At 36.3% G+C, this 14,002-nt stretch overlaps 1 protein-coding gene across 1 annotated transcript in view; it reads right to left on the bottom strand.

The window, feature by feature from the left end:
• Positions 1-4,364: 4,364 nt before the first annotated feature.
• Positions 4,365-14,002, bottom strand: part of PKP2 (plakophilin 2) — an 87,595-nt gene continuing 77,957 nt past the window's right edge. The window contains exons 11-13 of the mRNA XM_026000110.2: positions 8,663-8,852; positions 5,964-6,051; positions 4,365-5,817 (exon numbers count right to left, since the gene is read on the bottom strand). Of these exons, the coding sequence (XP_025855895.1) occupies positions 5,749-5,817; positions 5,964-6,051; positions 8,663-8,852 (347 nt within the window). The 3' untranslated portion in view covers positions 4,365-5,748. The remainder of the gene's footprint in view (positions 5,818-5,963; positions 6,052-8,662; positions 8,853-14,002) is intronic.

Below are 14,002 nucleotides of genomic sequence, written 5' to 3'. Positions count from 1 at the left end.
ATACCCTTCTTGAATAGAAAAACATAATTAATATTTCCACATGGCTTAGCAAGAACATGTCATCTCCTGCTGCAACTCTAGCAGCAAGGGGAGTCCTTTCACTTTGTGCTCCTAGTAGGTTTCCCTGATTTGAGTTCTTCAGGAGAATAGAGTCTGGAGTGGAAACGGGCAGGTCTAGAGACCGTGGGGTTGTGGATTACCGAGCAGCAGAAGAAAAGTGAGCAGGACTAGAAAGCATGAAGCGGGGCTGGAGGGGGCAGGGAGATTCAGCAGGGAAGTTTCCCTCTGTCTCTCATCACTTCGTTTCATCACCATGAAATGTGCTTTCTGCTCTAAATGATTCCTGGGCCACTGTGAAAAGCAGGGGAATGAAACCAGAGGCAGAAGCTGAAGGCTAGGGAACCCCTGGTGGCAGCCAGATCCACAGGAGGTTGAGTGCCCAGGCACCAAGCGTAATGAACATATCAGCTCATTGTATTCCCTGAACAATCCTATGAAGCAGGAATTGTCAACTCCATTTTACCAATGACTCAGAAAGTTAAAGTAAACTCCCCGGAGTCACACAGCCAGTAAGAGCTAAAGTCAGAATTCAAATCCATGTTGTGTCTACTGGCTAAACTGATGTCTCACTGAGGAGATGAGATTATCCAAACACCTCAGGCTCAGGCCCCATGTTCTTCTAAGATGATCTGGTCAATGAAGGTATCACTTGGGATCCGTAATTACTAAAGGCGAGGAATGGTAGATGTCAGGAAAAGGAGATTGAAAAAGAGGCACAGTACTTCTGAAATAATTTTATTCCACCTCTACTGTTCTGCTGAGCATCAGTTTTATCAGCTTCTTTCATTATTCTCCTTGAAATCATGATTATTGGTTTAACTGCAGTTGCCAGCTCTTCCATCATTCTTTAGCTACAAACCCTCCTGGACTTTGTCCCAAATGTGATGCAACAGCTGTGCAAGACAAACTTATTCTTTCCCCGGCATTGTTTGAGACAATACTTCTTTTATAGGCCAAATGATGTCTGGTTGCTAAAAATGTTTAATTCTTTAAAAAAAATTGAATTTTTTCTTCTCTGAGTGTCCCTACAGATGGCAGGCAATGTTGGTTGACTACTCTGCAGCCCCTTTTGTCCTTGCTCATTAAAACCTTGATTTTGTTCAAGTATTCCCCATCCATGCATCTTGGTTCAGCCTTAGGTGAAATGTAACTGGTTTGAAAAAAGGAACAGTAGTTTCATTTTTCTCACCAGGAATTGATTTCAGAATGGACAGCTGATAGAATTCTGGGTAATATGAAATGGGGGATATCTGACGGAAGCCTCTGGGAAATTTTTCTTTACTTATTAAAAAAATGGATGTGAATGCTTGCTCTTCTGGCCTTTAGACATGGTCCTATAAAGATGACATGTGTGGAGATGTCGTAACCATTTTGTCAACATGGAGAAATCAACTAGGTGACAAAAGCAAAGGTGCTGAGGATGGCAGAGCAGAGAGATTGAAGGAATCTAGATTCTTGATGACTTCAATGAGTTGCTGAAATAACCAAACCTGTGCCTAAACTTGGTCTTCCTGTTAATGGAATAAATAGGTTTATTGTGTAAGCCACTTGAGTTGAACTTTTTTGTTACTCAAATGCAAATGAAACATCATCTTAAGTGAGAAACTAAAACAGGAGAAATAGAACCTTGACATGAGGAAGTGGGTCACTTTAGGTATGAGCCACCAGAAGAAGTAGGAATGTGCTACTTAATACGTTCACACATAATTCTTATAAAAAGCTGTTCAGGCAATGCCACAAAAATAGACTACTTCTATTTTTTATATTAGGAACTGTAAAAATCTCCAATTAGAGCAAGAGGTAAAACAGATTCCTGAGAAAAAAATTTTTTGTCAATTTTCTAAACATTAAAATTTTCACACATTCTTATTAAAGGATATCAATTCTGACAACTCCTTCTGGCTAAAAATGCAGGTATCTTCTTAATAATCCTCTGCCTCTCAGGTTAACCATTTCTTGTTTTCTAAGAGACCTATTCCAGAAGTTCTATATGGGTCTAGTACTTCCCAACTCCCACCCTATAGGATGCTGAGATTCACTTCCCAGGAAATGAAATGTCATCATTTCATCATTCATCATTTCCTGATAATGCAAAGGATACTGTAAATTGTAAGTGTGTCCATCACAGAGAATTCATTTCACTCAGATCGGTGAGCACTTTCCCATGAAGCTGCATCTCATTGGTCTTCAGCTCCAGAATAAATAAATGTTCAAATACATGTATGTTGAAAGATAATTAAAAGGGGAACCACATCCCCCTTTCTCTTCTAAAACAAAACTCCCAAAGGATTACTTGTTACTGGGGAGAACATATTACAGTTATAGGAAAATCTACAAGTTTGAACTTGTTTTTTATTCCTTGCCAGATGCATTGTATGTTAGCTTACAGGTGAAATCCAGGCCTTGGAGACATTTAACTGCTTCTTGATGTGAGTTTTATGACAAGGTTTGATCAGCTGGATGTAGGAATGTCTGTTGCTGCCTCAACCTGCTCCTCTAGGTGAATAACTGCCTTCTGAGTTGCCTTCCTGCCTGCAGATTAGCATACTACGGTGGGAATGAAATAAAATATTCGAGAACTAGTCCTCAATCTCTTGAAATCATTGATTTTCAGGTTTTACTAAATCATGACTAACCCCAGCTATGGTTTCTGAGGATGCTTTCCCTTTCACTCATATTTTAAACAGCTCTTTTACCAACTTAAGTGCATTTTGATCTCTTTCCCAAATATGTCATAAAAAGAGAGCTTTTCTTTCTCATATAGTTAGAAGGTTGAAGTTTACTTAAAGAGATGATAACTCTTGGTGCCACTGTCAACTAAAACATTAAATCTAAAGCAGTATTTTACTTTGAAAAGTTTGTTTCCTTATTTATTTTCTCTTCCATAACAAATACTCTAATGCAACAGTTACTGACTCTTAAAATGACTGAATTACAGGGTCATGTTGAGCATTAACTCAATGAATGACTGCATATTTTTCTCCTCTGTTACTTTAACAAGACCTGCATCTTTTCTGATGCAAGATGATACTTTAAGGAGGACTTGACCAGATGTCCTCTAAATTCCCCCCTAATCCTCAGATCCGACGGTTAGAGGTTTCTGTGATTTTGTTGAAAGTACAAACATACTGAAGTCATCCTCATTCCAAAGCATAATAAGTTCATTACACATTTTAGAGGAAATTTCATTTATAACTATACTACAAATAAAGTATATGTATATAAAGATAGATTTAAATATATATATATATATATATATATATTTCCTATTTCCTTTTTTTATTCTAAGAAATTGCTTTTTCAGAGGGTGATTAAGCTCACTTTAAAGTGGTTTATCTACTCATGCTGCTTAATTTTCTATTTGACATGTTAATACCCTATCTTGCCAGATAACCCTTTGATTATTTCCATCAGGTATAAAGAAATGTTTCCAGTGATAGAAATCCAGGCAGCGACCTCCCATATGCCAGAAAACCATTAAGAATTCTTGACAAGGTAGCAGCCCTTTGGAACAGATAGACAAAATGACCCTGCTCAGCCCGTCAATTCCCTTGGTGACATGGGCAAGGTCGGAACACATATTCAGAAAAGGGCTTTTTGTGTGGACCTGTGGTCAAAACTGATACTCAACACAAGAACCTCCTTCAGAAATACCCACAGATAGTAAAGTGGTGAGGTTTTTGGTAAGCGGAATGAACAAAGCAGGACATGGGGATCAGACACAGTCTATCTTGTCAGGGTCACAGACCCACTCAATTTACTAAAATCTATCACATTTGTATGTTTCTCCATTTTTCTATGCTTTGGTCATTAGCTAGTTCCACTTTTTTTTTAGGAAGTATTTCTGGGTAAAGAATTTAGGGCTTTAAGTAGGGAAGAAATAAAAACAAAGTATTAAACCCTTAGAAACTGAAGTTTATAAGGTCAGATCTTCAAATGTCATGTCAATCATACCACATAGACCATGATCCACAAATAAATCAGATATACACAGATACCAATGCAGGCAACATTATTTTTGCCTCCTTTTGTGTTTAATATCATTGAAGGTTCTACTAAGAACCTTTTTAATGCCTTAAAAAACACAGAAACTTCTCAAACATCTATCAGTTATCTGGAGGAATAAATCATGTTCCAAATTGTATTCAACAAAATTCTAGAAAAAGATGATTTTTTTTCAGTATTTAAAAATTGGTATCTAATCGATTTCATTTTGAACTAGGTTAGTAATCTAAGTCTTTTCATCAAGCTTTTAAAATTCAAAGAACTTCAGCTTCTAAATACAATAAAGACTTAAGTACACATTCAAATTGAAAATGGGAATTTATTTTCTATTACACTTTTCTGGCCAAAAGGAGTGGAAGGATTTTTTTTTCCTTCTTACTTTCTTATAGCAAACATTGTCATATTTAAAAAAAAAAACGCAAAATATAACAGAATTGTAGCCGAGGAGACTAATTCTATGCAAATAGTATTAATCACAGCTCAGTTAAAAGAACACTTGATATAGATTAGCTTTAACAGATGATGTCAACTTTTCAACATTTGTATTTCTCATATCACTTTTGGGCAGCCTTTGCATATTTTTCTTCAACATGATGTCTTCATATTTTTTGCTCTAGAATTTCCTTGACTTAAAATGCTGGCTTGAGGAAGATTACATGAGATTTATGGGCTCTGTGCTATTTTTTAAATGTTGGGCAAAGTTGGGCTGATTGATAGTGTAATTCATTCAAATGAGCTGTGTTTTCACTCACCAGTTTGAGAGGTTCGGTTCCTTTTGTAGCTAAAGAATATAGAGTCCATTTTTCTACCAGCCCACTGAAATGGCTAAAATAGTCCAGGCAATAGATCACACTGAATTCTACTATTCAGGAGAGATTCGCATTTCATGGTGTTGTCATAGGGTAGGTATTTCCTTGAGCAATGCTCGTATTTACACGTAGTGTTGAGAGGGGACACTGAATTTCATAACCATAGTTGCCTTTCTCTAGTGAAAAGATTTTTAAATTTGCTATGATCACTTCGTTTCAATTTCATTTTCTTAGAGTCATGTACGCTCTGTGATCTAAATTTGTTAAGTTCATTTCAAATCAGAGAGAAAAATTTAAGACTATAAAAACAAGCACAAAATGAACAAATGCATAATTTTGCCATTAAATTTTCTCCTGGATAACTCTGCAAATATTTCTTGTCGTTTCCATTCTGTTCAACACTGCAGAACAATACACTCGTGGCTCAATGGCAAAGCAACGTGCATATGAGTGATAAAACATGGAAACCATTAAAGGAATATAAATGTAAATCAAACTTTTAAAATCCTACTAATACAACCACCTCCTTCTTAATTTTTTGTCAATATTTATTCCACTTGAATTCACATTTTGATTCCAGGAGGCCCTGCGCCATTAGCCCCAATCACAAAGACCACTATCTTTGGAGGGTAAAAGCCTGTTATGTCTACTGGTAGCAAACTTGCAAAAGTTTTCTGGAAGACTAATAAAATTATATTCTGCTTATTTGTTTTCTGGATGGGACCATGAAAATAGAAAAGGACTAAGAAACAGGGCATGCTTTTTTGAGGTTTCTTGGGCTGGGAAGTAGAAAAATAGGTGTTTTCCTCTGGGACTTTTTTTTGTGGCTGACAATGGTGAGGTGGAGATTTCTGAGAGCACTTTGTCATTTTCCTCAGTCCTTAAGGGAGTGGTAGGCTTTGGCAGTCCGGCTGTTGACAAAATCTGTCTTCTTAAATTGAGCCTTTGGAATAAGCAAACAGAGATGTGAAAGGTAGTAACATTTTCACACGAGAAAATGCAGTTTTAGCAATCTCTTACTAGGGGCAGAAAGGTGGGCCACCACAATCTGGATGTTAACTGCTACTCATACCTTTCTAGTGTTCTTACCTTCTTGTAGGCATTATGGAGCTCCGTGTGTGTCCACAGAGAGTAGAGGAGAACAGAAGCAGCTTTACTTGCTTTGTTGGAGGCATAACTGAAAAGAGGAAAAAGGCATATTCTGAGATCAGTGAGAACGTGTCAGGCTTCTGAATGCTGCCTTTGGACCTTCTGTATATCTTCTTTAACTGCTGTCACTTGGTGGCTGTCCACTAAGTCAGGCCACTCACCATGACAAGAGAATTAGATAGTGAGCTTTGAAGGCCGGGGGCCATTGGGTTTTAAAAGGAAAAATTACTAAAAATCATTTTTAAGGCCATTAGGACAGGCTAACCAATAGTTTATAGAGTATATTCCTGATACTTATAAGGAATATATCCTTAGATTTCATGAATCCTTGAATTTATTTACAGACTACAATTTGTATATTTATATACACTATTTACATTTATTTTATATTAAATAAATAAAATTAAATATGTTTATATCAAATATTGTATATACACTATAGAAATATATTTGTATGTTTATAATGTGTGTGTGTATATATACAAAAAATTATTCTATAATGAGGTGGGTGGCAGAATGGGGTAACTGGGTGATGGGCATTAAGGAGGGCACTTGATGCACTGAGCACTGGGTTTCTATGCAACTGATGAATCACTAAATTCTACCTCTGAAACTAATAATATGCTATATGTTAATTAAATTGAATTTAAATAAAAAATGAAACAAAACAAAAAATTTGTCCTAAATTTTCTGTTTCTGACTAAGGATCTATGCTTACTTAACGCTCTTTCTTTCCATCACCTGAACTAGCACATGGCTGAATTTTTTCATTTAACAAAGATTTCTCATATCATAGGAATTTATGAACAGGCAACCATGAATAGAAAATACAATACTGTATGGAGAAGCACATCCTGAGTTCATTCATTAGCTAAAAGCCTTTCTTTTCCATGACAGTCTTACAATAAGGGTAAGTCAAATCATTACTTTACAGATTTTTTTTAGTACTTCATGGACTTTTTTTTTTTTTTAAGATTTTATTTACTTATTAATGAAACACACACAGAGAGAGGCAGAGACATAGGCAGAGGGAGAAGCAGGCTCCCTGTGAGGAGCCCAATGTGGGACTCAATCCCAGGACTCTGGAATCACAACCTGAGCCGAAGGCAGACACTCAGCCACTGAGCCACCCTGGTGTCTCTAGTGGTTCATGGACTTCTCAGAGTTACTTGCTAATACTGAGGCACTAATAAATCCATGAAAGCTATGGGTGTTTAATATTTAAAATTGAAAAATATTTCTGAATTGCAAGGGTTTTATATCATAGTTTGTTTATAAGTTGGTTGTGTGAAAAAAAAAAAAAGGTTGGTTGTGTGGCACTTGGAAATCATTTATTCAAAGAAAAAATGCTATAAATGGCAACTGATTTCCAGGCTAGCCCCTAAATTACACATCAGCTATACAACACTAACAAGGAAAGGGCAGTGGGCATAACTGGTAAAAGCTCTTTGTTGATTTTTTTTTTTTTTTTTAGACAGAGCAAATGGACACTCAGGGCAAAAAAAGAATAGAGTAGTACATCCCATGTGTTGCTCAGCTATAAGTAGTTTCCAAAAGTGATGGCATAGGCTCATGCACTTCTTATACCTGAAGACTCAAATCATTAAAATCACATGGTCTTCCTGAGATTTGCTTATAAGCATGGATGACTACTTGAAATAGTCATTTCTGTTCTACAGCAATAATTCAATCTTTCCATAAAGACTGAGCAACTGTTCTCCGCCAGACTGTAGGGACAGGTGAATATTCTGATTTGGGGAATTAACATTCTAACCAGCGCTCCTTTTAATCCTAGGATTCTGAATATGGTCTTCCTTTCCTATAAGGTTTGCCAGAGTGGGGCTGCAGAGCACAAGGGCTCACCTGAATGGGGCTGAGGGGAAGGAGATGTGTGTTTACTCCAGGACACCACGGACCCACCTATGCTTCCCTGTGTGGTCAGGCACACATTGTCTATCAGGGGAAAGTCTGTTTGCTTCACAACTCATCAGAATCAGGATATAACATTTTTTCTCTTTCTTAGTTATTTAAAAAGTAACTTGTATTTAACAAGTCAAACAATTCAGAATTGTGTAAAGAGAAAAAGAGAAAAAGATGCCGCCTCTGGATTCTATGCCTCTAAATTAACTAATAGTAATAATTTTGTTACACAATGTTTTTCATTCTCTTTCTTGTCTTTTTTTAATGGGGAAAGTTTAAAGAGACAGAAACAGGGATGTAGGATGACTTATATACACTAGACCTATTCTCAAAAGGGAATAAAAGATAGAAGAGAAGTGATAGAGAAAACTGAGAAAGCAAGAATTTCTGATTATGTTGGTCTTATTTTATTCTTTTGAGAATCAAATTAATTCACCAGGTTGATAAAAGACTGGATTGTATTACCTAGGGAAGCTATGGAGTTTGTCTATCTGGATATTTTAGAAGAGAATGAGCAACTCTTTGGCTTGAAGAATTCAGTTTTTCACTTGTTTGGTTATTAAGGATTGAACTAGACGATCTGGCCCAACTTTAGGATCTCATTTTCTGTCCATATTACCCATGGTACTCAATGTGTGGACATTCAAACCTAGATTTACATATGGGACTGGAGGTGAGGAATGAGGAAACAGTCAACTGGCAGATACCACAGGACTTACACATCGCCTGAGCTGATGGTCATGATTTTCTGCAGGCCCCCAGTGTTTAGAAGATCCCGTGCATTCTGGTAACTATTTTGGATTACATTGTTCAATGTGTAGCAGGCAGAGGCTGTGGTTTCAATGAGAAGATCAGTACTCGGGACTGTGTCAGGAATTATGGAAACCAAATCAGGTAGAGTTTCTTTGGCTACAAAATGAAAAACAACAACAACAACAATACTTGATTAGAAAGATTCTTAATTTCAAGATCCCAATACATTTTGGGTAAAGAAGGTTTCAAAAAGAGACACAACTGGTTAATAAACATATGGAAAGATGTAATCTATCTGATACTCGGATTTTAAAAAGATTCTTTAAAAGTTGGTATTTTTTTTTAAGATTTTATTTATTCAGGAGAGACAAACACAGAGAGAGGCAGAGACACAGGCAGAGAGAGAAGCAGGCTCCTCGCAGGGAGCCCGATGTAGGACTTGATCCCAGGATCCCAGGATCACAACCTGAGCCAAAGGCAGACAGATGCTCAACTACTGAGCCACCCAGGCTACCCTTCTTTTCTTTTTTTTTTTAAATAAAGATTTATTTATTTATTTGAGAGAGAGAGAGAGAAAGAGAGAGAGAGAGAGAGCATGAGAGAGGGAGGGGGAATGAGATAATCTCCAGCAGATTCTCGCTGAGCATGGAACTGGATGTAGGGCTTGATTTCATGACTCTGAGATTGTGACCTGAGCCGAAATCAAGATTTGGACACTCAACTGACTGAGGCACCCACAGGCACTCCAAAAAAGATAATACTCTGTGCTTAGTACATTGGAAGTCTTTTGACAGAAACAACAATGACAGTTTGACAGAAGTGTCAAGAATTTAAAAATTTTCACATTCTTTGATTTAATAATTCCACTTCTGGAAATTCATCCTAAAGACATCATTTTAAAAATAGAAAAAGATTTATGCAGAGACTTTTATTATAGTATTATATACAAGTGAAAAATTATAAAAAGCCTAAATAACTCAATAATAGGAATTTGATTATCTGAAACACATCTGCAAAGATTATGTATCCCCAAAATATTTATGAAACATGTATGGGGCACCTGGGTGGCTCAGTGGTTGAGCATCTGCCTTTGGCCCAGGTGGTCCTGGGGTCCTGGGATCAAGTCCTGTATCAGGCTCCCCCCCGGTAGTCTGCTTCCCTCTCTGCCTATGTTGCTGTCTCTCTCTCTCTGTGTCTTTCATGAGAAAAAAGAATATAATCTTAAAATAACATGTATAACAAGAAAATATTTATGTTAGTATTCTGTGTGAAAAATCAGTATAGTTATTTATAAGAAATACATAACGTAACATTAGAAAAGAAAATATACAAAAGAAACATGAGAAGAAATACACTAAAATATTAATAGGACTTGTTTTTCTATAATACTATTGATGGTAACCTAAACCTCTGATGAAGAGCTTCCGCAGCTGCTCGGGTTCTTTGGGAGACTCTGACTTAGACATGACGGCGGCGGTGGGAGGGGAGACTTTAACGATGCTTGCTCGGCGGCATCCAGGGGGCAGAAAAGGACCTAAAAATTTTTTAACAACTATCTGTACCGCTTAGTTTCTTCAATAAACAAATAATACTATTATTTAAAAAAGAAAAAAACCCCACTATTTAAAATTTATGTTTTCATTCTATATGTAAGTTCTTGGTTGTAGGTTTTCAATTTGGCTTTTTTCATAATAACAAAAAAGGTATAAATATTTGATAATTTGACTATAACTTGTCAAATATATTGGGATATATTTTAGGCAATATGAATTTGTACTTGATTTCTTGCAATAATTCTTTTCACATACGTTTCATTCCTTTTCTCTGACTACTTTGGACTCAAGTGATAGAGAACATGCTTCTCTTATTCCTCACAACTCTTTATTTTTTAAAGATTTTAATTATATATTCATGAGAGACACAGAGAGAGGCAGAGACAAACACAGAGGGAGGAGCAGGCTTCTCTGTGGGGAGTCCGATTCAGGACACAATCCCAGGACCCTGGGATCACAACTTGAGTCAAAGGCACATGCTCAACCACTGAACCATCCAGGTACCCCTCAATATCATATTATTGAGGGAGATCTTATTAAATCCTTAAACTAAATGGCTTAAAAAGCCAAGACATTAATTGGATGTCTGAAAACATCCATAACTATGAATAGATGGGAATTGAGAATCTCAAGATGTATCCAAATGCTTCCTTGTGTTATTTCAGCTGATCTTTGTAAAAACACTGTGAGGTAGTGATTATTAATCTCATTCTGTTTATTTCTGTAAATCTAAATAAAATGTGAGGATTTCATTCCAAGTCAGCACATGGAAACATTTAGTCTAGAAGTCTCTCAGGAGAAACACGATTCATGTATTTCAAACTCATTTTCATTTATGCCTGGCTATTAATACTCTGAATCAAGATGGGCCCTTTCACTCAAATTATATATAAACCCAATTTGGAATTTAAAAATTGCATCTATCTTGCGGAAGCGTCTTCTCAATACTGTCCTTAAAATGAGAGGAGCTTTATTAGTGGATCATCTTATGACAGCATGGGACTACACAGAAATAAACCCACAATTATATGGTCAGTTAATCTTTGACTAAGAAAGGAAGAATATGCAATGGGAAAATACCAGTCTCTGCAACAAATGGTGTTGGGAAAACTGGACAGCAACATGAAAAAGAATGAAACAGGACCACTTCCTTACACCATACACAAAAATTAACTCAAAATCGATTATGGACCTCAATGTGAGACCTGAAACCATACAAATCCTAGGAGAGAACACAGGCAGTAATTTCTTTGACATCAACTGTAGCAACATTTTTCTAGATCTGTCTCCTGAGGCAAGGAAAACACAGCAAAAGTAAACTATTGAGACTTCGTCAAAAGAAAAAGCTTCTGCACAGCAAAAAATAACCAGCAAAACTAAAAGACAACCTACTGAGTAGGAGGAGATATTTGCAAATGACATATCTGATAAAGGGTTATTATCCAAAATATATGAAAAACTTATATAACTCAACACCCAAAAAACAAATAGTCCAATTAAAAAATGGGCAGAAGACATGAACAGATGTTTCTCTAAAAAAAGACAGATGGCCAACAGACACATGAAAAGATTATCATCGTTGGTTATTATCAGGAAAATGCAGATCAAAATCACAATGAGATATCACCTCACACCTGTCAGAATGGCTAAAAAAAAAAAACCTCAAGAAACAACAAGTATTGGCAAGGATATGCAGAAAAATGAGCCCTCATGCATTGTTGAGAAGAATACAAATTGGTGCAGCCACTGTGGAAGAAAGAATGGAAATTCTTCAAAAACTAAAAAGTAGAACTACCCTACCATCCAGGAACCACAGTACTGGATATTTACCCAAAGAATAACAAAACACTAATTCAAAGGGATACATGCAGCATTATGTTTACTGCAGCATTATTTACAACAGCTAAATTATGGAAGCAACACAAGTGTCCAAGGATAGATGAATAAAGAAAATGTGGTATATGTATGTCTGTGTATTATATAGAATATTATTCAGCCATAAAAAAGAATGAAATCTTGTCACTTGCAACAACATAGATAGAGCCAGAGAGTGTTAACACTACGTGAAGTAAGTCACTCAGGGAAAGACAAATACCATATGACTTCACTCGTGTGGAATTTAAAAAACCAAACAAATGAACAAGGTGAAAAAAAAGACAAAACAAAAACCAGACCCTTTACTATAGAGAACAAACAGTCACCAGAGGGGAGGTGGCTGGGAGGATGCATGGAATAGGTGAAGGGGATTGAGAGCACATTTATCCTGGTGAGCACTGAGTAATGTATAGAGTTGTTGAATCAGTACATTGTACACCTGAAATGAGTATAAACACTGTATGTTAACTACATTAGAATTAAAATTTTAAAAGTTGCAAAAAAACCCAATAAAGATAATCTTACTAGAATGTTATGGATAAAAGCCTCACTACAATAACAGGCTACGTAAAATAAATTGAACAAAACTAGACTTTGAGTGCAAACTACTTCATTAGTGAGAGGATTTGGATCAAGCTGGTCATAGTAAACTCTGATGTGACTGTACCATAATGGTCCTTTGGACTTATTCCATAATAAAGGAGAAGGCTAGACCTATTTAACAAAACACTTATCCTCCCTATAATGGTCAATGGGCATCATCTACAAGTTACATGGCACTTTAATTAAGAGGGCCACTAGGGCAGCCCGGGTGGCTCAGCGGTTTAGTGCCACCTGCAGCCCAGGGCCTGATCCTGGAGACCCGGGATTGAGTCCCACGTCAGGCTCCCTGCATGGAGCCTGCTTCTCCCTCTGCCTGTGTCTCTGCCTCTCTTTCTCTGTGTGTGTCATGAATAAATAAATAAAAAATCTTAAAAAAAAAAAAGAGGGCCACTAAAATGACAAACTGGAATATGGACATTGGAATAGAAATTTTCCTCTCTCTTTCCCTCTCTCCCTTTCTCCCTTCCTTCTCTTTCTTCTTTCCTTTCTTTGTTTCTTTCCACTTTATCTTTTTACAGGCTAGTGGCAAAACACATGTTATATATGTTACACATATGTCACATACATGCTACACATGTTACAACAAGGGAAATTATTGGAATTGAGGAAACTAATATTACTTCACATGCAGTTAAGACATTCCTCTAAGCTTGGCCAAGACTTAAAAATCAGGACTGAGAAAAACTTGATGACACATTATCACAATCTCTAAAACATGCCTGAAACGTAATGAAAAATTTATCTGAAGTTCAGTTATTCTACATCACTCAGTTTGCTTTTGTTTTGTTAAAATTAACTCTAATAATTTGTTAGCCACTAGATGTTATATAATCCAATTTTATTTTATTTTTTATTTTATAATCCAATTTTAATATCCTTTATTTATCTTCCTGTTTCTCTAAACTTTTATCTGCCTATAAGCATAGAGAGATATCTGGAATAATATTCACCTAAGGTTAACAATGGTTGCTTTCTGAGTGGTAAGAGAAAGTATTTTTTTGTCTTATTTGTTGTGCTTTACTTAATTGCTTGCATTTTTAAAATAGGCACATATCTTTTCTTAAAAAAACCTGCAGTTGTGGTTCCTTAATAAAACCATCCAAAACAATGATTTTCCATTTATCTAGCTTCTGGTTAAGAGTGACAAGTATGGGATGAGAAGTCACATTGTTAAGCCATTTCGTATTAAGAGAAAAAAAGAGTATCGATATTATAATTACCCAGGTGAGCCAAAAAAATTTAAGATGCAATGTATCAAAGCCAGAACTCACTCAA

The sequence above is a fragment of the Vulpes vulpes genome, chromosome 8 (assembly GCF_048418805.1).
Source record: "Vulpes vulpes isolate BD-2025 chromosome 8, VulVul3, whole genome shotgun sequence".
NCBI classification, from domain to species: Eukaryota; Metazoa; Chordata; class Mammalia; order Carnivora; family Canidae; genus Vulpes; species Vulpes vulpes.
Note: the sequence above shows the minus strand (reverse complement) of the source record. Positions and strands in the feature narration are given on the sequence as shown.